Source organism: Tamandua tetradactyla, chromosome 7, assembly GCF_023851605.1.
Source record: "Tamandua tetradactyla isolate mTamTet1 chromosome 7, mTamTet1.pri, whole genome shotgun sequence".
NCBI classification, from domain to species: Eukaryota; Metazoa; Chordata; class Mammalia; order Pilosa; family Myrmecophagidae; genus Tamandua; species Tamandua tetradactyla.
Genome location: NC_135333.1, coordinates 61,623,663 through 61,646,928, shown reverse-complemented (window position 1 = coordinate 61,646,928; position 23,266 = coordinate 61,623,663). Strand labels below are relative to the sequence as shown.

At 46.9% G+C, this 23,266-nt stretch overlaps 1 protein-coding gene across 2 annotated transcripts in view; it reads left to right on the top strand.

Moving 5' to 3' along the window:
• CACNA1C (calcium voltage-gated channel subunit alpha1 C) overlaps positions 1–23,266 on the top strand; it is a 739,906-nt gene that overhangs the window by 594,309 nt on the left and 122,331 nt on the right. For both annotated transcript variants that reach the window (XM_077169590.1, XM_077169589.1), the window contains exons 11-13: positions 3,751–3,777; positions 10,121–10,281; positions 11,652–11,877. In XM_077169590.1, coding sequence (XP_077025705.1) covers positions 3,751–3,777; positions 10,121–10,281; positions 11,652–11,877 — 414 coding nt within the window. The remainder of the gene's footprint in view (positions 1–3,750; positions 3,778–10,120; positions 10,282–11,651; positions 11,878–23,266) is intronic.

The window sequence follows — 23,266 nt, the reverse complement described above, 5'->3', positions numbered from 1 at the left end:
ATTACAGAAAAGTGACCATTGGCATCACTTTTGAGTATTGCACTTCCAAGTAAACTTTCATGTGAATAAACATTCTACAACTTAAAAACTTGCAAATTCTAGGCCCAGGTGACATCTGAGGCTCCCTTCCAGCTCTCACAGGCTAGGGATCGATAAAGAATATAGTCCCAGAAATAGGCTTGAGTGAAGAGGGTCAATGACGGGACCAGACCACATAAGTGTTTATCTCATCAAAGAAAATGAGGGTTTGGGGTCAGGGGAGCTTGAAGAACAGAAGATCCAAACTTGTGAGTCAGCGAGAGGTCACTGAAAAATCACAGGGCAGCTCTGGAGCCACACTGAAGAATGACATCACCAGCATGGAGTCAACCTCAGAACAGTTAGCTGTGTTTTTTTTTAGCAGACCCTATAGCCTGGGAGCACTAAAATCAGACCACAGTGGGGGCCGGGTGGGGCTCTAGCCCGGTGGGCACAGGTGGCGTGGGGCTTGGCATGGCATCAAGGGCAGCTGGGACTGCAAGGTAAAGTCTGGGTTAGCCTGGGAGGAGTGTGAGAGATTGGGAGGACCAGTGAGGGCGAAGATTGGGTTCTGTTAAAAGGCAGGAGGGATCAGAGTGAAGGGGAGGCTGGCCAGAGATGCGGATCACTCAGCGGCGCCCCAAATGTGAAGCCATGCTAGGTGGCCACAAGCGCCGGGATTGGGGCCTTCCCAGAACAGCGGCTGCGGGTGGTGATGAAGTGGCAGAGTTAGGCTGAGTCAGACCATGTCACCGTGGACGGTGACTGCAGTGCCACCTGACTTACGTTAAAGGAAAACTGGGGACAGTTTAGGGACATACCGTTTCACATCGCAGGTAGTCGACATGTTATGCTAAGGAGGGGGCAGAGGCTGAAAATATAAATAGTTTCCATGAAGTTAAGGTATTTGTCAAATGATGACAAAGGCAAATTGAGTTAACTAAGCAAGACAAAAAATTGGGTGTTTGTCTCTCATCTTGAATCTTAGTATCAGGAAAGAAAATCACGACCACCCAGAATAGTTGTCTCGGATGCCTGGTCAGAGAGAGTTTAATCCTGGGTGGAATGGACTTCAGGTCCAACCCAGGGGACCTGTTTTGACAGTCCTACGTATTAGTTACTAACTTTTTCTACCTCCCTGCTCTTCTTGAAGAATACACTTAAAACACTAGGTAGAAATCATACCTTCCTGAGAATAATAATGGTGGGTAAAGCCAAGAAGCCTTCTGAGCAAGCTGTGTCTATCCCACCAGAGTTTGGAGATGCAGAAGTCTCGACTATTCTCAGGACCCAAGAATCTGAGGATTAAAAGTCAGTAAGAGGAGGCACTGGCTACAGATGACGCAGCCCTGGGGGAGTCAAAGGCCCAGGATGTGGAGTGGAGCTGTGGACGCACACACGCTCCGTGGCTGGCTCACTCACGCAGTGGGGTGACCCTGAGCTGGTGGACACCTCCCAGGAGGCAAGGGGCTGCCGAGTGATGGCGTCCCTCTTTTTTTCACAAGGTGGGGTCTTACAATTGACTTCCACAAAGAGAGGACAAAGATGCAAGAACCAAGGGCCTTAATCCCCAGATAAAAGTTGCTTGAGCAATATCCTCCCCTTTCTTAAGTAATATGACGCTTTGCATGTCTGCCGATTGCTTATATAACTTGCGATCTTTTCAAAGACTTGCCGATCTTAAAAGAGAATGATGGTTTGACACTCAGTGAACCTAAAATTCTGCTCACAGCCTCCTGAGCGCGGCAACTGCGACAAATCCATTTTCAAGTGTGGTGTCTAGGGATAAACAGCAGGACTGTAACCAAGTGGAGAAGACAGTCCTGCTCCAGTTCTCCTGCTGGGAGTGTGCCAGAGGGCTCAGAAGGGACCCAAAGTCAAACTGCTTGAACTGGGACCTTTTTTCAAACAATCACCTGTAGCCCCGGTCCTTCCCTGCCTGCATACCCGGAGACCATTTCCTTGGGAGATATGGAGACTCCGATGTAGGTTTCCTCTTATGAAAGTTTTTCAGGATGCACTTTTGCTTAAAACGGAGAGAGGGACCTTCACGGAGAAAGGCTAGTGGACTGCCACAAAGGACACTCTAAGAGGGTCATTGAGAAACTTCTGGAGACCCTCTTCAGTCACAGGAGAAAAGTCCATTGTGGCCCCTTTTGCTCCTATTTAGTTGCAAGGGGAGGCAATTGTCCAATAGCAGGCCTGCGGGAGCCGCTGAGGTCCCAAGCTGAGCACGTGGCCCAGCCGGAGAGGATAGCACCCTGGGTTCCCCATCACCCAGTTAGCAGCAAGAAGGCATTTGGTTCCCCCATTACACTGTGGCTCGAAATAAAATTCTGCCCTGGGCTCCTGGGCCCCCTCCCACGCTCCCCATTAACATGTGATTAAACCCTCCCACCTTAGCAGGCAGCCTTCAGGGCTGGGGAAAGGTTATTCGTGATGGGTTCAGAGCAGTAAAGGCGCTTGGCTGTGATTCTCTGTGCCCCAGAGATATAATTATCTCATGCACGATGGCTTTGCCACCTGTCACATCTTCTGTTTTAATGTTTTTTTTTTAATAAAAAATAATGAGAGGGGTTGGTGTTTTCTTTCCCCCGGACATGGCTTGCCTGGTGCCACGCTGGGACAGCCCGGGCTTGCAGCCACCGCCTCCCCTCTCCTGCGTCCTCTCCGCATCTCTCCTGGTCTCTTTACCTCTCTCTTAGCTCCTTTCTTCACCTCTCAGTGGCCTTCTCTGTCTCTCTGTTTGTCCACACGAGCAGTGTCACTCTGCCTGGACCCTCTCCCATGTTCACTCTTTACTTGAGCACCAGAGCCTTCTCTGACCGTGCCTGGGCATCTCCTTTTGTCTGAAGTGCTTACATTCTCTCTACCTCTCTCTGTTTCTTTCTGTCTCTCTCTTCTGTCCCTCTCCCTCTCCTTCTTCCTCTTCCTTTCCCTCTTGTCCCCTCCTCTCCATTCCCCTTCAGGTTCTTGCCTCCTTCCAGCCTTCCCTGAACTCTTTCATGTATGAAGGAGGGTCTCTGGCCTCTTGTGCCCTTTCACTGGAGCCTCCCTCCACAAAGAATGCCCCTCGGAGCAGCAGCCACCAGGCCTGCCCTGGGCTTCTGCCCCCAAAACCCCAGACCTACAGGCTGTGTGTCACATCAGTACTCTGGGCTTCCCTTCAGAGCCCACAGCTGCCCAGTGGTGGTTTTTGGGCCGGGGTGGCAGCAGCTTCTCCACTTCCAGCTCATTTTGCTTGCTCTTCACTTAACAACCCAGCACTGGCCAGGCTCCTGCTCAGTCGGCACTGGGGTCTGCCAATGCAGCTCTGCCTGTGATTTTTCTCCTGGGAGCCCCCCCGTCTTCAGAGCCCTTTCCTCTGAGGTTTTTTCTCAGTGACCAACCAAGATGCAGCTCTTGCTGGCACCTTCCAAACATCACCTGATGGCACTTGCTGGGGGAAACCCGGTCGTCTGAGAACACGGTGCCGTCTCTCTCCAGGAGGGTTGTCTATGCTTAGAAGGCACCGATGGGTAGATTTGTCAGCTGGGCCGGTCCTCTGTCTCCACATTCAAACACACACACGCAGAGATGCTGACCAGTAAGGTTCTCTCTACCCAAAGTCGTTCTAGCTCCCACCACACGTCCTCCCCTAGGGAACCCAACCTTCTCTGGAATGGTTGAACCTCCTTTAAATGGGAGGCAGTGGGGGGAGTCAGCTGGTAACACTGCCCTCTTCTCTTTCAGCCACCGCATCTCCAAGTCCAAGTTCAGGTGAGTAGCTGCAGCTCTTCTTCCGTCCGCCCACCCTCCAAAGGTGGCCCCAGGTAATGCCTACCCCTTGAGGGGGGTAGAGGGTGTGGTAATCTTCCAAAGGGATAACTGCTTTTTTTTTTTTTTTTTTTTTGTAACTCAGAAAGAGGCTGATGGAGTTGGATCAGGCACATTATTTGGGGGTGCTTTATAGTTTGTTGAATTCCCTGTGACCATCAGTCCTTTTAATAACACCATCCCTAGGAGGTTGAGAGACCAAAGGCATCCCCTCTCTTATAATGAAACCCAGTTAAAGCAGACACCATGTGAGCACTTGTCACGCTGATCACCTACTTCACGTTGATGGGACACTTGGTGTTATGGAAACACGTGGGGTTACAGCCTTGTTTGGCTGGAGAACCTTCCACCGGACCCCCTGGTCCTCAGCCCCACCTGCCTTTCCATTCCCCTCCACTGCCCCCATCCACACCCTTTGTTCCCACCACCTGGAATTTCTTGCAGTTATCAGCACATTCCATGTCCTCTCACCCAGGGAGACCTTTAGGTAGAACATTTCTTCCACCTAAATCACTGCGTCCACATGTTTTCTATCTGGACAACTCAGACAGGTGCTTAAGAACTACTTTGAGTGTTCCCACCTCTGCCACACCTCCTGCAAACTCCCCTGGGGTTGCTCACCTCCCTCTGTTCCCTCATGCACATGCCTCACTTGTGGCACTTCCCATGTTACACTCTAATTATTTGCTCCCAGGGCTGGTTCCTTCATTGTATGCGGGGTTTCAGAGGTAGCTACAGCAGAGGCATTGTTTCCAGAGAGTTGAGCCAAGTACCTGCCCAGTGGTAGGCTGTTCATACACATGCACTGAATGAATGGATGGATACGTGAATGAACAAATGGATGGATACGTGTAGTGGGTTGAGCATTTACTCCTACTAAGCTTGTACATACCAGAAAATATTGGTTGTTTGTTTTTCATAATTGTTCTAATCTGGCCTTACCTACTGTGTAGTAGGAGCATAAATAACACTAAATTTTAGGCCAACTGAGTCAATGTAGTTCAATGCTGTATTTTAAATAGTCCCTCAGGATAAAATGTATAGTCTATCCATTTTCCTTTTCCCCAGCTCCTCTCCAGGAGGGACTATGGATGAATGGGGTAGGGGCTTCAGGATTCCAGGAAGTAGACATAAGCCCTGGTTCTTGAATTCTCATGAGTCCTCTGGACCCTTGTTTTTCTGTGCTCTGCAGTGGCTTGCTTGGGCTGCTCTATGAACTGGTATCTGCCGAGGTCCACCTGGTTTGAGTGTCCACACTGGAGTCCGTGGGCCACCCATTTACCTCTGATCTTGAATTCTCTGCCTCTCTTCTCTGACCCCAACGCTCTATTGAGCCACAGAACTCAGACGCTCTACACCGCATATGAGTTCATAGGACACTTCAGGTCCTTCCTATGCCATGAATGAGCTATAGGGGACCAAGAACACTATGGCAGACCCATCGAACTGCCTCCTTCCATCTCAACCCCTGCGCTATCCTGGCTAGAGCTCCCAAGCATGGGCTGGTATTGTCCCGCCAGCCTGTATACACCCCATGCTCTACCTAATAAAAGTGACCTGCTTGTCTCAATGTCCCTGGGCTTCCCTGGATGTTTCTAAAGCAATGTCTGCTAACATCTCAAAGTTTGGGCCCCAAGGGCAGAGGATTAAATAAGGTCTCGAGTGTCTGACTTTTTCGGCAACTTCCATCACCTTCTTTCTCCCATATGCCACTGGGAGTAGAAAGTTAGGCTTTCCTCCTTTTCCTCTTCCTGTCAAGTCCGGACCTCCTTTATTTAAAAATCAAGAATCTAGTCCACCAGATCTAGCTCTTATTGTATGAAAGAGAGCTCTAGAAATATAAAAAAATCTGTCTCTCAGTAATTCCTGGCTTTTACTGCTATATTGCTCCAGCATCTGGAGCAATGACTGGGACACAAAGGGACTTAATAAATATTTGCTGAGTGAGTGAATGAATGATCCTGGCTCAGTAAGATAGTAGGCTGACACAGACTGAAACAAAATATCCAGTTTGACAGTTAAAACAGGGAAATATCCAGTAGCTAGCCCATGGTCGGGGATTAACAAATATATCTTGAATGTATAACTAAAGTGAATAGTGCAGAAAACAAATGTTTCAGGAGTTTCATGGCCGGCAGACTAGAAAAGTTCGTCATGAAGGAGCTGGGACATGTCATGAAGGAGCTGGGACATGAGCTGAGCCTCAAACAATGGGCAGGACATAAGAAGTAGAGGTTCTGGCAGTTGGGAGGACATCCAGAGCAGTTGGGAAGGCAAGATGAAGACAAAATTGTGGCTGGGCAAGGCAGATCCGGGGTGAATGAGGAGAGGTTTCCCATGGAAATGCAATGCTGTGAAAGTTCAGAGAAGTCAATCAGATGCAGTCATATCTGTCCTTCTCTCCTATGTCTGCATATGGTTCTATTTCTAGAGTAGATGACTCTTCCAGTTTGGGCAATGGAAACATGAATAGCAGGCAAATTTCTCCTCCCTATTTTATCATTTAGTTTCTATATCCTCCATGCAGATGTAAACACACAAATAAATTTACACATTCTAATAAACGATTGCATTTATTATACTGTAGGAAGCGTTGCCAGGAAACCAGTTGTCGAGCTAAGCTATATTTTGAAGAGTGGGAGGTGTGTAATTATCCTTAAATACTTTCTCTGGATAGTAATTACCCCCGCCCCAGCCCAAATCCATGTGATGCTCTGAGTGGCTCTTCCCCAGGAACAGCGCGATTTGCAGACTGCCATCCTGCCTGTTTCTGCCTCCCCTTCAGGGGTTTGTGGGGAGCTGTTCCAGACCTTTGGGACAGCCCAAGCTTGCAGCATCCACATCCACTACCCCCAACTTGGAGAAAGAGGGGCTCAATCAAATTCCTGGTATTAAACTGTCCTCAAGTCAGTTCCTTGCCACCATAGAAGAAAGTTAACGCTCCCTACCTTGAACTCGGAATAACGATTATCAGTGAATTCTATAGCTTGATAGTATAGCTATTTAACACATATTATTTGCAAGTATAATATAAGCTATTTTAAATCAGATATGTTTGTCCTGAAAACTTATTTTTCAGGAAAAAGAAATGTTTCACCAACTCTCTACAATATAGTAATCTATATTGTATAGTAATCTTTCTGCCCTGATTGCGTAAGACTCTTTAGTCCCTAGATCTGGCAAACTCCATAGCTTGCCTCTCCCTAAGGACCACCTGGGACTCATTATCTCATCCCTTTGTCCCTCTCACCACCCTCCCCCATCCTCGCTCTCATCCAGGATGGTATGTCTAGAGCATGCCTGCATCCTAAAGTGCTTTTGGGAGCCATCATTTTCTGATCCAGTGGTGTTCCTTCTCCCTGTAATGAATTGTCCCCAGGTAGTGAGTAGGGTCACCTGCAAAAGTTAGGCCTTTACTGTAGCCAAGCCCCAGCGGTCAGATAAGAACAGGACCCAAATTAATCCTCTCCTTCCCTCCCTGCTTCAGGCCAAAAACTAAGAACTCTCTGCAGTTCCAAGGAAAAAAAATCCCTTTCCTAGATATTTTATCTAATCTGATCATAGATTTTAGCAATGGATTGGCAACGGGATTTTTTTTTCTTTCTCTTTTTTTACTAGAGGAGTTGCAGTTTGCAAAACAACCGTGCATAAAATACAGGAGTCCCATATAGCACCCTATTATTAACAGCTTGCATTGGTGTGATACATTTGTAACAATTGATGAAACATATTTTTCTAACTGTACTATTAACTCTAGTCTAGGGTAACAGGATTTTCTCTAGACAATATGTCAAAAAATAACACAGCAGAAATGTGGATGAGGCCAGGCCAGCCCATTGGACAATGGGGGTCACGGTAACCTCAGAGGTCTGCAAACTCCTACTATTCACTGACCCCTGGGTGGAGTGTGGTGGTGTTTGGAGGGTCTTCCACTCTGGAGGTAGGGGGCTAAGGCTGAGACAGGTGGAACATGCACAGAGCCAGGCCTGCCCCCACTTCAGGCCCCACCACACAGGGCGCTGCATAACCAGGGGTCTGTGAGTAAACATGCCCCCACCACCACCACATTTTCACGCAAACACATCACCGCTCTACAGAATAGCCCTAGAGAGGAAATGACTCCGAAGGCTTTTAGCATCATCTCTGACTAGAAATTGCAGCATGAACTCATGCCTGGACTATGATTTAGAATATAGAACCTTGATTCAGTTTCATTGCCCTAAAGTGGAAGACCAATTTTCACTGGCTTTTTTTTTTACGCATTCCACAACGAAAAATACATTTTTATATCCTAACCTAGTACACACACACAACCCTACAACAAAAATTTTATTAAAAACCAAAAACCACTTTTTTCTATTATGGGATATGCACTCCGCTGTTTTCTGTTCCGTCTTGTCTTATTCTGTTTCTTCAGTGCCACTAGTGGGTTTGAAAAACTCTGAGGCGGACTCTGTATGCTTGTTTGGAGGAGTATCTGTCCAGGCTGGAGAGATTCATGGAAAAGAGATTATTTTATTGAAAAAAAAAACTATTCATAGACTATTTCCTCCAAGATTCTGCTTTGCTTCCCTTGCTGCCTTCTTTACTACCCCTGCGGAGGCCCGTCCTCAGCTGCTGGGTGGATAGCTCCACGCCCTGAGCTGCAGGCCCCTCAAACAAGACATTACTGAAGCTGAGCCCAGCCCCTTTCCCCAGTCTGCTGACCTCCCTTCCCAGAGCATGGCTTGTCCTCTTCTGTCCTCATCATGGTCAAAGGTGCTAGTCCTCCAAATTGACCCAGCCAGGAATATTGGCAGCTCTACCCATGCCTTTCTCCCTTGCACCCCACATCCCATCGGGCTCAAAGCCCTCCTGGAATTGCTCTCAACTCAGCGTCCCCCTCTTGCATTAATAAAGCTCCTGCCTTCAGCATTCCATTCCAACCCAGAAGACTAGAAGAACATTCCTTCTAAAAGCCCTGATACAGAAATTGACAGAGTGATTGGTTTTGTTGGTTGCATGGTTTTCTAAAACCGAATCCAGTCATATCCTTTCCCCTCTCAAAGCCACAGCATACCCCTCTACAAGTGGCGCCCAGGATGGCTTTCCAGCATCATCTTCCTTCTCTTCTCTGTATGGTGTAGACATTTATTAAATGTTTGTTCAATGGAGTTACCATCTGTAACTATGTATTTTCTCCATGTCAAAAGGATGAAATCAGAAGCAAGCCATAAAGCTCTGTGTCAAAGAATCATAAAAATGTTCACGTTTCCTTGGGGAGCATCTAACTTAATGGTTCTCAACCCTAGCTACATGTTAGAACCACCTGGGGAACTTTAAAAACTACCAATTACCAATGACAGTGACAATACCCATTCAGAGGACTGGATTTTATTTATTTGGAGATGGGACCCGGGTACTGCTGGTTTGTTCGTTTAAACTTCTCCAGCTAAATCTGTGTGCAGCCAGGTTTCAGAATCTCTGACAAAGGTCTCTAACCCATGGGCTCATTTGATGGACCGTGCATGAGGTCCACGGGGACCACACACGGCACGAATTTGTATGTAAAGGTATGTGTGTGTGTGAGGGTGTGAGTGTGCCCATTTTTCTGGACAGACGGTCTAAATAGTCATCAGATTCTCCAAAGATTTATAACCGCATAAGAGCAAAGCTCTGAAGATCTGGATTAACCCCTGCACTTTACAGTTGAGGCAGCTTGGAAGGAAAGCACACCTGGCTCTGCCACTGCGTGATGGATATTGATCAAGTTACTCAGCCTCTCTCCCACTTACTTTTCTGCTCTATAAATCCGGATAATATCTGATTTGCACAGTTATTTAAAGAGTTAGGGAAGAGGCATGAGAAACATCTAACCTGGCACATATGAGGGTCCAGAAATGGTAATCATTATTAGTGCTATCACTAATACTCTTCATGCTAACCACACTACTTCTAATAGTGCCATTACTAGAAAAGGACAATATTTCCAATTTATTGAAACTTTAGCTTTTGTGCCTGATGCATTGTATGGTATTTTATAACCCCCCGCCTCGACCTTCCAATAGGAGGCTGGTCCTATTTTCATTTCCCAGGTGGGAGAACTGAACCATAGAGTAGTTCAGGAACATCCCCAAGGCCACAGCGAAGTTGCAGGGCCTGGTGGTGTGATGGAGAGCCTGTGCCCTCGCCACTGGGTTGTGCTGCTCTCCTAAGGCCCAGATCAGTTAAGTCACTGCAGTGTGTTTCCAGCTGGAGGAAATCTGGCCTTTCACATCACCCCCTTCTCTCCTTGCCCCGCTTTCAGCCGCTACTGGCGCCGGTGGAATCGGTTCTGCAGGAGAAAGTGCCGCGCCGCAGTCAAGTCCAACGTCTTCTACTGGCTTGTGATATTCCTGGTTTTCCTCAACACGCTCACCATTGCCTCGGAGCATTACAACCAGCCCCACTGGCTCACGGAAGTCCAAGGTGAGAGCCAGCCCCCGGCTCCATGGGCTTTGCACCTGCTAACTCAGCCTTGAACGGAGGGAATTACCACAGGCAGCAGATCAGCGGAGAAGCGGCCAATAGCCGTGGCTCTTGGCAAGAGCTGTGCGGGAGACTCCCAGGGCCTGGCCACTCTCAAGCCCCACCGTCCAATGCACAACACTGATCTAAACAGACTTGGCTCACCCGGCTGGGCCTGCACCATCTGCCTGCCCCAGCGGTCACTCTCGGGTCCAGGTGACAAGGACCCGAGCTACAGCTTGTTTGGCTCTGTCAGATCCTTGACTGCCAACTTCCCAGAATAGGTTTTCAGTCCCTCAGGCTTTCCTACAGCCTCTAGGTAGGCTTACCTGGAACATTAGAGGAGATGCACAAAAAGGCAGGTTAGCGGAAAAGACACAGCAGCCCGATGGAGAGTTATACCCATTATCTTTCCCCATGCCACAGAAGAGGACCCCACAAATCAGTGCCCCAGCACCCCTCCTCGGGAGTCTACGGGACGTGGCCCTGAACCCTAGTGAGGCAGAGGTCAGGCTTGGACAATCTGGCTTCAACCTTAGGTTGTTTGGTTCAGGCAGATAACTTACCTCTCTTCTCTTCTCTAAAAACTGGGCATGATACTAATAGAACCTGCCTGTCAGTTTCCGAGGGCTGTTGCAATGAAGTACCACAGACTAGTTGGCTTAAAAGACAGGAATTTGTGTGACTGTTTGAGAGGCTAGAAGTCCAAATTCAAGGTGTTGGCAGGGCCTTGCATACTTTGAAGTCTCTAGTGTGCTGCTCGTAGCTTGGAGCTATCCAGAGCTCCATCTCTGCCTCTGCCACATGGTTGTCTCCTTCTGCCACTTTCTACTGGGTCCAAATTTCCTCTGCTCACAAGAACTCCAGTTACATTGGCTTGAGGCCCACCCTGACTCAGTTTGGTCTCATCTTAACTAATAAGATCTTCAGAGATTCCGTGTACAAACAAGTTCATCCGCAGGTCCAGGGTTTGGGACTTGAACATGTCTCTGTAGAAGGCATGATTCAGTCCATCATAGTGGCTCCCAGCACTGTAGTGAGGAGTAAAGAAGATAATGCACCTAAAGTTTCAATACAGATACAGAGTCAACACTCAGTAATGTTTCTTGCATTGTAATTAGATGTCCTTTTCCCTTTGGTTTGGGTCTTAGTGTTCTGCTCTGGCTAGGGGTGGATGGGAAAGTGATCATGGTGTGGGATTTGGGGGGATCACTTGCCCTCCCGCACCCACCCACCCAGTGGTGGTAATTATTGTCTTCTTTCTCCTCTTCCCCCTTCACCCTCTTACGGCGCCCCTGCTTGGATCCCACCTTCCCTCACGGACGTACCAGACACGGCCAATAAGGCGTTGCTGGCCCTTTTCACAGCCGAGATGCTCCTGAAGATGTACAGCTTGGGCCTGCAGGCCTACTTCGTGTCCCTCTTCAACCGCTTTGACTGCTTCATCGTGTGTGGGGGCATCCTGGAGACCATCCTGGTGGAGACCAAGATCATGTCCCCCTTGGGCATCTCTGTCCTGAGATGTGTCCGGCTGCTGCGGATATTCAAAATCACAAGGTATTTGGCCCCTCATTTCCATTTGGAGATGGGCTCAAGGAGAAGGTCTCCCAGAAGACAAGACAGGTGGACAGGCATGGGCGGTAGAGTAGCTACTGTTTCCCGAAGGATCTATCTCAGCTTGTGTGCATGGGAGGAAGGGAGCTCCTGTTCATTTAGCCGATACATCATCTAGAAGTGCCTTTGGCTGCTCATATCCGAGACTCAACTTGGTGACTTAAGCAAATGAGAGATTTGCTGCATCACGTAAAATAATCTCCAGAGGTAGAAAGCCTCAAGGACCCTGACTCCTCCTATCTCTGCTCCATTAGCGCTGAATTCTTCCCCCAAGGGCACACACAATGGCTTTTGGAGATTGAACTGTTGTGTTCAGTTCATTTTGAGGCAGGAAGAAGGTAAAGGGCACAGGGGCAGGGGTCACCTGTTCTCTTGAGTCGACCCCTTTCCAGAGAACTCCCTGAAATCTCACCCACGGACTTCCAAGGTGTCCCATGGGTCACGCCCACCTGTTTGGTAGGCCAAGAAGTATAGTCTTATCTGGGCCCGTTGCTGCTGTGAAAGAATTCAAGATTCCTTAAGTGAAGAAAGATCATGGAAGTTGTGCTGCAGATGGCTTTCATTACTCCATCCACACCTTCACCCCCTCTCCATCTGTCAGTCCATCAGTCACCCAAAGACTGCTGTCTCCTTAACTCCCCAGGTAAAGCCGTGATTCTCACGAATAGGACAGGCTGAGGGGGTGAAAGCTGAGGGGGGCATGGGGGGTAGCATGCTCTAGGACAATAATATTCAACTGTGTTGTGACCCATTTGTGGTTGTGAAATCAGTTTATTACATCACAACCATCGTTTTACAAACAGCTTTATTGAAACATAATTCACATAGCTTACAATTCACCCTTTTAACAATACAATTCAGTGGTTCTTTGTATGTTTACAAAGTTATGCAAACATCACCTATTATCTAATTTTGAACATTTTCCTCACCCCTGAAAGAAACCCTGTACCCATTTCCCCCTTTCGGGGTTTCCCCAGCTCTAAGCAACTACTAATCTTAAGGTTTTCTCTCCATTGATTGGCCTACTTTGGACGTTTCATATAAAGGAAATTATATAATATGAGATCTTTTGTAACTGACTTCTTTCACTTAATATAAAATCCATCCATGGTACTGCATTATACTTTGTGGGGGCTAAGTAGTGTTCCATTGTATGGATATAAATCTTATTTATCCACTTATCAGTTTATAGACATTTGGATTTTTTCTACTTTTGAGCTATTGTGGATAATGCTGTTGTGAACATTTGTGTTCTAGTTTTGTGTTTTCATTTCTCTTGGGTAGATAGCAAGGAGTGGAACTGCTGGCATCGTATGATAACTCTATGCCCAACATTTTGAGGAACTGTCAAACTATTTTCCAAAGCAGTGGCACCATTTTACACCCCCACCAGCAATGTAAGAGGGCATTCCAAGTTCTCCACATTCGCCAAGTCATCATTTGCACTGAAAGAATTAACAGAGTAGAAAAAAACATCAGAGGGCCTTGCATAAACATAAGCATTGTTTCATGTATCTCTAGACAGATGATAGGCAGACAGACAGACAGAGACCAATGACAGATAGAGATAGATGATGGATAATCTGAGTGGCAGTGTAATATATATTTCTTGCTGTGGATTGAGACAAAAAAAGTTGTTCCCAGAGGGACAAAGAAACACCCAGGGTGGGGGCTCTCAAACCACAGCCTCCCCTCCCGAAGTACAGTCCCCTCCCCTTAAGACTCTGCTTTGGGAGCCCAATTTGATGACAAGGAGCATTGAACTTTCGGTTGAATTGTGGCGGGGGACAAGGAGGTGAGGGATTGGTGCCTCAGTTCCAGGGCCTGTAGCTGACGACACCCTGCTCTGAACTTGGCTGAGCGGGTCATGGGGGCCTGGAAAGCCTGCCCAGGCATTGCACTTCTCACCGCAGTTCTCTCAGCACCGCCCAGGGCGCACACAGGAGAACAGCGTTGTCACGATCCGGGGAGACAGGCTATTTAAGCGTTCAGTGTGTGACGAAGGCGCAGGAAGCTGCCAGCCAGAAGCTGTTATCAGTGTTGTTGTTGTTGTTCTCTGGAGGAGGAGGAGGAGGAAGGAGAACGAGCCGGTGGTAACCTACACGTTCACACTCTCTTACCTCTGTTTATTTATTCACCGTGTATACACTGTGTGCCAAGCTCTGAAAGACAAGAAAACAAAAAGGAATTTGGCATGAACTGGACCCAGGAGAAATTGACAGTCTGGCTGGAGAGATGGAGTTTGTGCACTTGAAACAATTAAGAGGAAATAAAAATATATAATATAATCAGTTGGCACAGTGGGTGGAGAAAAAAATTACCTGCTGTGGGAAACTGGGCACGGGAGAAAGTCCCTGGGGAGAGGGTTTGATATCAGAGGAGGGACTGGAATGAGGCACAGAATTGAAATCCTTCAGTTGAGCGCTACTGAGCGCTAAAATAAAGGGCTCTTCATGAGTGTCCTGAACGTCTTGGCATTACAGAAAAGCCTGGGTTTATAATAAAAGCAGTAAAAATACTTGTAACGAGAGTTCTCTCGTGCATCTACACTTACTCTGTACCAGATACTGTGACTTGAATGTTTACAGGCTTTAGCTCTTTGATGGTCACAATTTCCTGTAATGGAGAGTGGAGATAAGACACTGTTGTTATTATTATTCCCATTTTACAGATGGGAAAACTGAGGCTTAGAGAATTAACTCACTTGCTCAAGGTCGTACAAGTAGTCAGAGGTCAAGCTGGGATTGAAAGGCAAGTCTGTCTGACTTCAAGTTCTGTGCTCCAAGCTATCACAATGTCCTGGTAGTTGCCAGGCTAAGCTGTCTTGTTTTATTTATGTCCCTGAAACAGGACTTTAACAGTGTTTACATACTGACTTCTTGTGGTTAGATAATTACTGATTCTACTTGCTCTTCCTGGTGAAAGCTATTTTTAACTTGGTGTTTTCAGTGCCATTTAAATAATTCTCAAAAGCTCATGTGTTTGGGGTTTTGGTTGCTTTTTTCGTTTCCTACAGAAAAAAAATCCTGTTCCTAGATATTGTCATTGCATCTTGAAGAGATTTAACATTCATTCTATTTTTAATGACCAATTTATCTATTTCTACTATAAAACTATTGCCAAGAAACTATTTTTTTAATCTATCTTTATCAGAGAGCTTCTGATGGTCTCCCCAAGAGAAGGATTAGTGGGATTTTCCAATCTCTACAAAATCTATAAACAGAATAATTTCATTATCTAATTGGAAGTTACTTTAGCAAAGACCATCATCTTCCTGTTTTCTAGTCTCCAAGCCCTCTAGGGGTTTTTGGGAAACAACGAAGAGACTAATTGTGCTGGGGAATCCCAATTTTCCTCTTAACCTTATCTCTGGGTCCCAGACTTATAAGTGCAATACACTCCAGGGACCAAGAAAATGCTTAAAATATGTGCTTGCAGTAGACATTGTGGTCCCTTAAACTGGGCTTGAGATGGCTCATCTGTGTGTGGTGCTGCAGCCACACAAGCTTATTTCTCCCCTTCTTGTAAAATCTCTTGGAGAATACTTTGCAATGTCTCCCCACTCATGTGTTGAAGAAACATTTTTTAGACTGTGCTCTGAACCAGTGATGCTGAGACTCTCAAACTTAACTTTGAGCTCGTTGAGGGAGCTCAGTAAATCTAAAGATTTGCGCCAGCAACCCCTGGAGAATTCCCTGGTGGAGAGCCAATGACATCACTTTGAGAATCAATGAAACCATATCCAGATTTAATTTAATTTAATTTAATTAGCAAACTGGTCTAATTTCCTGCTGCTATCTTTTGGCCACCTTCTTGTCTTAAAACATGGTCCTTCATATATCATTGGAAAAGTTGATTCTCGCATCTCCATTCTCTTCTCTATGCTGTAGTCCTTAACCATGCCGAGATTGTGTTTTTGGTAATTCTTGACTGAGAAAATACATAATGATAAGGAAATACCATGAATTTAGCAAAACTTTTAAATTGACTTGAATTTCATGAATTCCTCCACATCTGTGTACATTTGGAGAGTGGCCATGTAGATGCAAGACAGGCTGTTTACTTAATCTGCTGCAATGCTTGATGTCCACATGGATTCATGGGTCCTTTCCCTGTACTTCCAAGCTGCTCTCCCCCTGCCCAGCACTCGTGGTTCAAGAGTTGGGAATACTGATCTAGACCAGTGGTTCTGGAAAACCATGATGTCGTGACCCAGCTGTGTATCCAGAGCAGTTGTACCATGTGTAGCAAGTAATATGTTATTGCTAAGAGTTAAAATACGAAAGTTTGGGAGTGGTTTACTTTTCTTTTTTGGGTGTGTGTGTGTGTGTGAAGTGATTTATTTTTTAAACAAAGAAATACAAGTAAATTCAGGAGTGTCCTTGTAATGCCATTCCTCTTGGTCACTTGCATTCCCAAATGCTTTTATGAATATATGAGAAGAACAGAGTAACCTCATCCATGTCACCTGAATGGGGCAGAAGTCTCTAAATTATCTTTATAATGAAAGGGAACTAGTAGCGTGTGTAGGTACCTCACTGCATTTTTGGGTTTTGTCAAAAACTGGAAATGCCTGAGGGAGTGTATTGTGTATATAAATATCATCTGTCCGATGCATCTCATGGGGAAAAAAAAATCTGGGAACCCTTCCCTAGACTGTAAGTCAGTTGATTGCTAAGTGCTCAGAGTTCTGTGGCTCAACGGAGGTGAGAATTACAGAACAGGGAAGACAAGACTCCTAACCTCACTGAAACTGGGGAGGCCTACAGACGACCAGAATCTTGGTCATCTTTGGGTAAATTACCCATGACAGTGGGCCTTCCAGCTGCATGATGGATTGGGCTCTTCCTCCTGCTTTGAGGTTTTAGAGGGTCCTATATGTGGCCAAGTGTCAGTATCTGGTTTGTATACGCTTTGTCAGCCCAGTCTGATGCAGCATTCTGTGGGGAGAAAGAAGGACTTCCATTAGAGTAAATCTGGACGTAATTCCAAGTTTCTAATTGCACCTAATTTTTTATACAATTGGTTTTTAAGTATGCCCAAATCCCTCCAGCCTTGCTGTTTTCCCTCTTAGACTCCAATTCCTCTTTCCTTCCCCTTCTGCTCCTCCTATGCAGTTCACTTCCCAGGCACAGACGCTGGGGAGCCATGACTCCATCTGGGGCTCCACACAGCCCCAAGGTGAGAGCCTTTTGCATATCCTCCAGCTCTAACTGTCTCCATTTCCCTGCCAGAGTCTGATCCCCACACCTCCCTGATGCCTCTCCACTTTCTAGCCCCCACACTTCCCAGGACCCCATGCAGGCCCTGAGATCATGTAGGACATATTTGGCATTTGTCCAGTTCCCAGATCAGGGTCCATGTAGAATGCAATTGAGACTCAAGAGCTTGCATGCTGGCTGTCAGCTTGAAAGGCAGGTATCCTCTGGGATGGTGACTGACTAGTGTCTCCTACTGGGGATTGAGACCAAATAGGTAAGAATTACTTGAATTTACTCCCTCCCTGACTCTGATACATCCATGGTTGTCGGGGCCAACCGGATGATGTTGTGTAGTTTTGTGGTCCCAAAATACCAAGAAGCACCTTCCCAAGGCCATCCCAACATCAAGGGCCTTGCCAGCTTGTCCTGGTTCCATTTCCCCATGCAGGTCCTGTTCTCGGGGGGACCAAGGCCTCTAATGCAAACAGCAAGGACAAGATCTTTGAAGGTGTTAGTCCCAGGTAGGGTTTGATTTTATTTTATTTATTTATTTATTTATTTGGCTTTTACAAAGGAGATTTATTAGGTTACAAATTTACAGTTCTAAGCCTGCAAAAATGTCCAAATTAAGGCAACAAGAGGGTACTCCCTCAGAGGAAAGGCTGTTAGCATCTGGGGTACCTCTGTTTCATGGGAAGGCGCATGGTGATGTCTGCTGTCCTTCTCTCCTACCTTATGGTTTCAAATGGCTCTGATTTTATTTTAAAGTGAAATACATAAAATATGCTTCCCAGCCCTGCTAAAGCAGAGAGGCAGTTCCCAAGGATCAGAACCTAGTAGATTTGGCCTTGAGCCTCAGGCTGCCACGGACCCTGACCAAAACGGTCCAGAACCTTCTGTTGGCTTCCTTCCGGCCCAGTGTGCACCCATGTCAGCCTCCTGCCCGACTAACCTCCGGTCTCCAGGTATCTAAGGAACTGGGGCCACCTCTACTGAAGCTCAGGGCCTTGGACACCCACCCTTCGCCCCCGTGATTGGCCCAGGGAGAGGCGAGAGCGAAGCTGACAGTACCCCCTGAATGAGTTCTGTCTGCTCCCCAGTTTCCTGGCAGGATGCCCGGTCCTCTTCACCCTACTCCCATCCAACCCCATGGGAATGGGATACTGACTCCCCGCACAGATCTACCACATGGAATTTGCTTTATAAATACTCTACCAACAATAAACCACTGCTGCCAAGAACTATAAGGATTTTTTTTTTTTTGGCCGCTCAGTATGAGAACAGTTGGGACAGGTATAAATTTAGTTCTGACCCTCCGTGGGACAGAGAGGAATTAGGATGGAGCCTTTATTATAAACACCCCAAAGCTACTGTCCCTGTTATTTTACAGACCTTTTATTTATAGCAAGCACAATGCTCTGCTCTACACCTAGGGTGTAAAGGACCCAGCCCTGGGCTATTTGAAGCAAAAGGTTCCCAGGATGAAAGTTCCAGTTCAAGGAAGGCCTGGGTCACTCAGTTTTATGAAAGAAGAAGAAGAAATCCTCAGAGCCCCAAACCCAGAGACAGACAGATGGAAGGGAAAATGAATGGAAATAAAAGTCTCTCCAAATAGACTTGAACCAAGAGGGATCAAGGGAAAAAAGGTAAAAAAACTGAAGAGTGGTAGGTGAGGAACAGGGAAAAAGGACAGGAGAGAATTTATGTAACAACAACAAAAAATCTATCTGGCAAAAAGCCTTCAAAGGAGCAATACTTCTAAAGAGAAAACGATGGGCTGGGTTGGCTGGGTTGGCTGGGGGGTGGGTGGGCAAAGACATGCACTCTGGAGAGAAAGATTTAGATCCTTGGGGGAACTGAAAAGAGAAAGTTGGCTGCAAGGATGCATGTGGCAGGCGCAGTATGTGAGGATGTGGGGATGAGACTCTGAAGCTGGTCGTGAGCCAGTTCCCAGGGGGCTACAAGCCCCCCAATCCTGAATGTAAACTTTTGAGGAAGTGATCGTATGGTTTACCCTGCTGAAGCGAGGATGCCTGGCTTTCCTCAGTTTCTCCATGACGTCCATGACCAAAAGACACAAAGTACTTTGTTCTGCTTCCACTCGCTCTTCTCCAAAGCGCTTTCCTTTGTGGTGTGAGTGTGTGTGTCTCATATTTTTAATCAATTGGGATTAAAGCCTCAGGGCATTGTTAATATGTCATTCATCCCTCTATCTTACCACCAGCCACTCTTTCTTCAAAAGAAGGTGGCTCCGGGTCTGAGGCCATCTTTCCATCCTCACACCACAGCCATTGAGAATCCAATGGACATGAGAGAGGAGAGAGAGACCAGAGCATCTGCGGGTCTGCTGGCCATTTCATTTAAACGACATCTGGTGTCACCCTGCCCACCTGAAAGGTGCAAGTCTCATCTGTATCAATTATAATGAAGCCCCCATCCCATGCCCTGTGATCAGCCAAAGCATGCTAGGCTCAGAAAGCCAGCCCTTCTCCCCTGAACCGCAGTACATTTCAGCAATCCTTTTGTCTCTGTATTGCAGAGAGGATCTAAAGCATTTCCAACCTTTGTCACAACAGCCTTCTGTTCAGCAAGCTGGGTACCCCACCTGATGCCAGGCCACTGGCTCCAGTCCTGCTCCTTTATCCAGAAAGTACGGGTGGCCAGCCAACCACGGGATGGACGTTCCCCGTCCACGTTTAGGGGAAGCAACAGTAGGTTGAAGCCACGCAGCACCAACAGCCAGCGTCTTCATTTGGCATCACCGTGTTCCCAGTCCAAAGTGCAGTTTCTTTTCAGCCCAGGTGTTTTTCATGTGGAGGATGGGCTGGTGCCCGTGCACCTGGCAGAAGTCTCAGATGAAGCCTGGCTCAGGCCCTCGAACCCAGGGCGGTTGGCTTGGGGTCCCTTGAACCGGAGTACTTCCCTAGCAGAGACACATGTTCACAGTGCTTTTCTAGAAACCCTGCCCTAAAGGTCTCCAAACCACAGCAACCTTATTTTCTGTAGGGAAGTGATCCACATTAGTTTGCCACGTTGTGTGGCAGTGGAACGAAACATTTAGAGTTGGGACTCTTAGAAATCCTGCACCCGTGGATTTAGGGAAGCTGTGGGAATAGATGTGATATTGGGGAGGTGCCACCCCACACTGAGTGGCAAAGTATATTTGACTTGATTCATGTATGAGATCCCACCTCCCACCTCACAATACTCACACTTGCTCACACACACACGTAAGAACCATCTGAGGAACCCCCCTCAATCCCCTCACCTTTCCCTCCAAGAAGTACGAATGTGCCAGATTTATAGTAAAATTCAGTCATCATCTAATGAAATACTCATCGATGACCCGCTCTGGGCCAGGCTGTGTTCTAAGCACTGAGGACATAACAGTAAACAACCCCTCGTGAAGTCCCTGCTCTCTCTCCCAGACCTCTCATTCTGGTGGGGAAACTACAGTAAGCAAAGAGAGAACTGTCTGCCAGTGGTGACCAGCAACATAAAGGGCAGGGTAAGGAGCTAGAGAGTGCTGCTGCTTTCAGAGGCCCCAGTGGGTGCTGGCAGGGGCTGAGCCCGTGGATGGGGCGGGGCGGGGTGGGTGCGGTGAGGAGCCAGGCAGCGAAGTTGGAAGTTGGGCCGTTGTGCGGTTGGAGCTCACTGAGGCAGCCGGCGGGGCTGGGGTCAGGGAGGGAGGGGAGAGTGTCAGGAGCTGAGGTGGGCGAGGCAGCGGGGCCAGGTGAGCGGGCTTTCAGCAGAGTGGAGGTTTGGTGGGACATTTTTATTTGCTGCTGTGTGAAGAAGCGTGTGTGACCTGTTAGGAGACTGTGGCAGAATCCAGATGGGGATCGAGCGAGGTGGCAGAGGTGGATGGAAACACAGAATCTGCTGATGTGGGGTGTGAGAAAGAGATGCAAAGGGTGACTCCAAGGACTTGGGCCTGAGCCAAAACTGCAGTTTCTGTTTCCTAAAATGAGGAAGATGTTGGAGTGGGGAAATTAGGGGTTCTGGCCTATCACAAACCTCGAAATCATGAGCCACCACCAGAAAAGTCTAGACTTTCCTGGGATACCCCTTGCGGAAGTGGGTAAAAGCATGGGGAAAGAGTTCTCACTTCTAATCAGATGCTCTGCTCCACTGCTGGCCACTTTTGGATTGCTGCTCTTACAGCCACTCCATTGCCCACCCTTCTCGATTATCCATACCTGCCATTTTTCAGCTCTAAGCTTTCCAGCAGGGTTCTCTTCTTCTTGGTGACCCAACGTGTTTCTACAATAGGTTGCTTTTCTCTAGTACCTCAGTGGGGCTCCTTGGTCAATAATTGTCTCTCCTACAAACTTCTTCCCCTTTTACAGTGACTTTCTCTCAGGAGACTGGGTCCTCTTTGTCTTTCTCTCTTAGGGTCCCCATGACTGTTGGGAGGTTGGGTTATTTCCCTCATGTCTATGTACCTCATGAAAGTTAAGGTTCTGCCTAAAGTGAACCTTTTGACTCTCTTTCTCCCTGGATCCCAAGCCCCAAAGGTTCAAAATAGATTCAAGGACTACCAAACATATTCTTTTACTACCTAAGATTGTGGGCAGTCAATCTCTTGAGTAGTTCTACCAAGCCTTGAAATACTTCCCTTCCCTGTTGTTTCTGAATAGTTCTTAGAACAAAAATTTTAGCTGCGTCCATATAGTCTTTCTCTTATTTCACTGGAAAAACATGACATTTTAGGGCAGGCAACAATGGCTCAGTGGCAGAGTTCTTGCTTGCCAGGCTGGAAAAAAAAAAAACATGACGTTGTAGTGTCATTAAAAATTTGATTAGGGCGGTGCGATGGTGGCTCAGCAGGCAGAATTCTTGTCTGCCATGCCAGAGACCCAGGTTCAATTCCCAGAGCCTGTCCATGCAAAAAATATATATATATGTATATATCTGATTAACATTGATTGTTCTTTTCCTTAGTTGTTTACATCTGCTGGTTCTTCTGTATATTCTTATTTTGTTCAATTTATTTTAATTGATATACAAATCCAGTGAACTTTTTTAAAAAATTAGGAATATACATGTAATGTGTGTGATTCTGCAAAAAAAGAAAAAAGAAAAGAAAGTTAAGGAGGTTCTGACCTCCTATGACCATTAGGAATTTTCCAGAACAATCCATGACAACTGAGCACACAGATGATCTCTAGGGGCTCAGTGGCCTTAATCCAGATGCAAACACTCTCCCCTGTGATGCAGCCAGAAATTCTGCTCTAACTATATATAAATATATCAATATAAATATGCTCTAAAACTATTGGTCCCTACATGCGAGTTTACTGACAAATATTGGGCTGGCCGTGTAAGAATCCCCCAAGCCTTAGCCCCAGAAATTAAGACCTCATGGTTCCAGGGTGGAACCTGGGAACCCACATTTAGAAAATAATAAAACTGCTCAGTTGGGTTTGATCCCCAGGCAGTTTGGGGAGCCTTGTTTTAAATGTAAGAGCAGAGGGTGTTCTGTCCCCAGAGAGGTCTCTCGCTTCTGGTTTTAAGCAGAACAATTACCACATCCTCTAGCCCACCAAGGGCACAAGGCAGCCCATCATACATACCTGGCTGTACATGATTTATTTGAGCAAATAAGAGGGAAAGCTGTAGGGGAAAAAAAATCTCTGGTCTCTGCACTCAAAAACTTGGAGACTGGTGAGAGAAGACTGTGACACTTGAAAAACACTTAAGAGCATTTTTAGAGCAGATACAAGCAAATATGCATTAATATTCTGCAAACAGAGGAGAGGGTTGGCTGGAGGCAAAAGAGAGGTAGGGAAAGGCTGAATTTGTGACACGCTTCAGGTTGGGAAGAGGTTCATGTTTACATCCAGGCTGTTGGCCCATCTGCTTCTGTCTCTTAATATGGAACCGTTCTCTGCAGAGAAGTGCAGGGGCTGGGGGGCTGGGGGGCAGCTTCGAGGCTGCCTTGGAGGTTGTGAGCACGTCCCTCCCTCCCACAGCAGAAACTATCCGCCGTGCATCTTGGTGACCAGCTGGACATATCTGGGATGGAGGGCAGCCAGTTAGTGACCTCAGAGACAGGCAGGCAGGAGCAGGCGGAGATGCAGGGAAATGCCAATTTTTTCTCTTTTTAGACTTCTTCTGATGCGGGACTG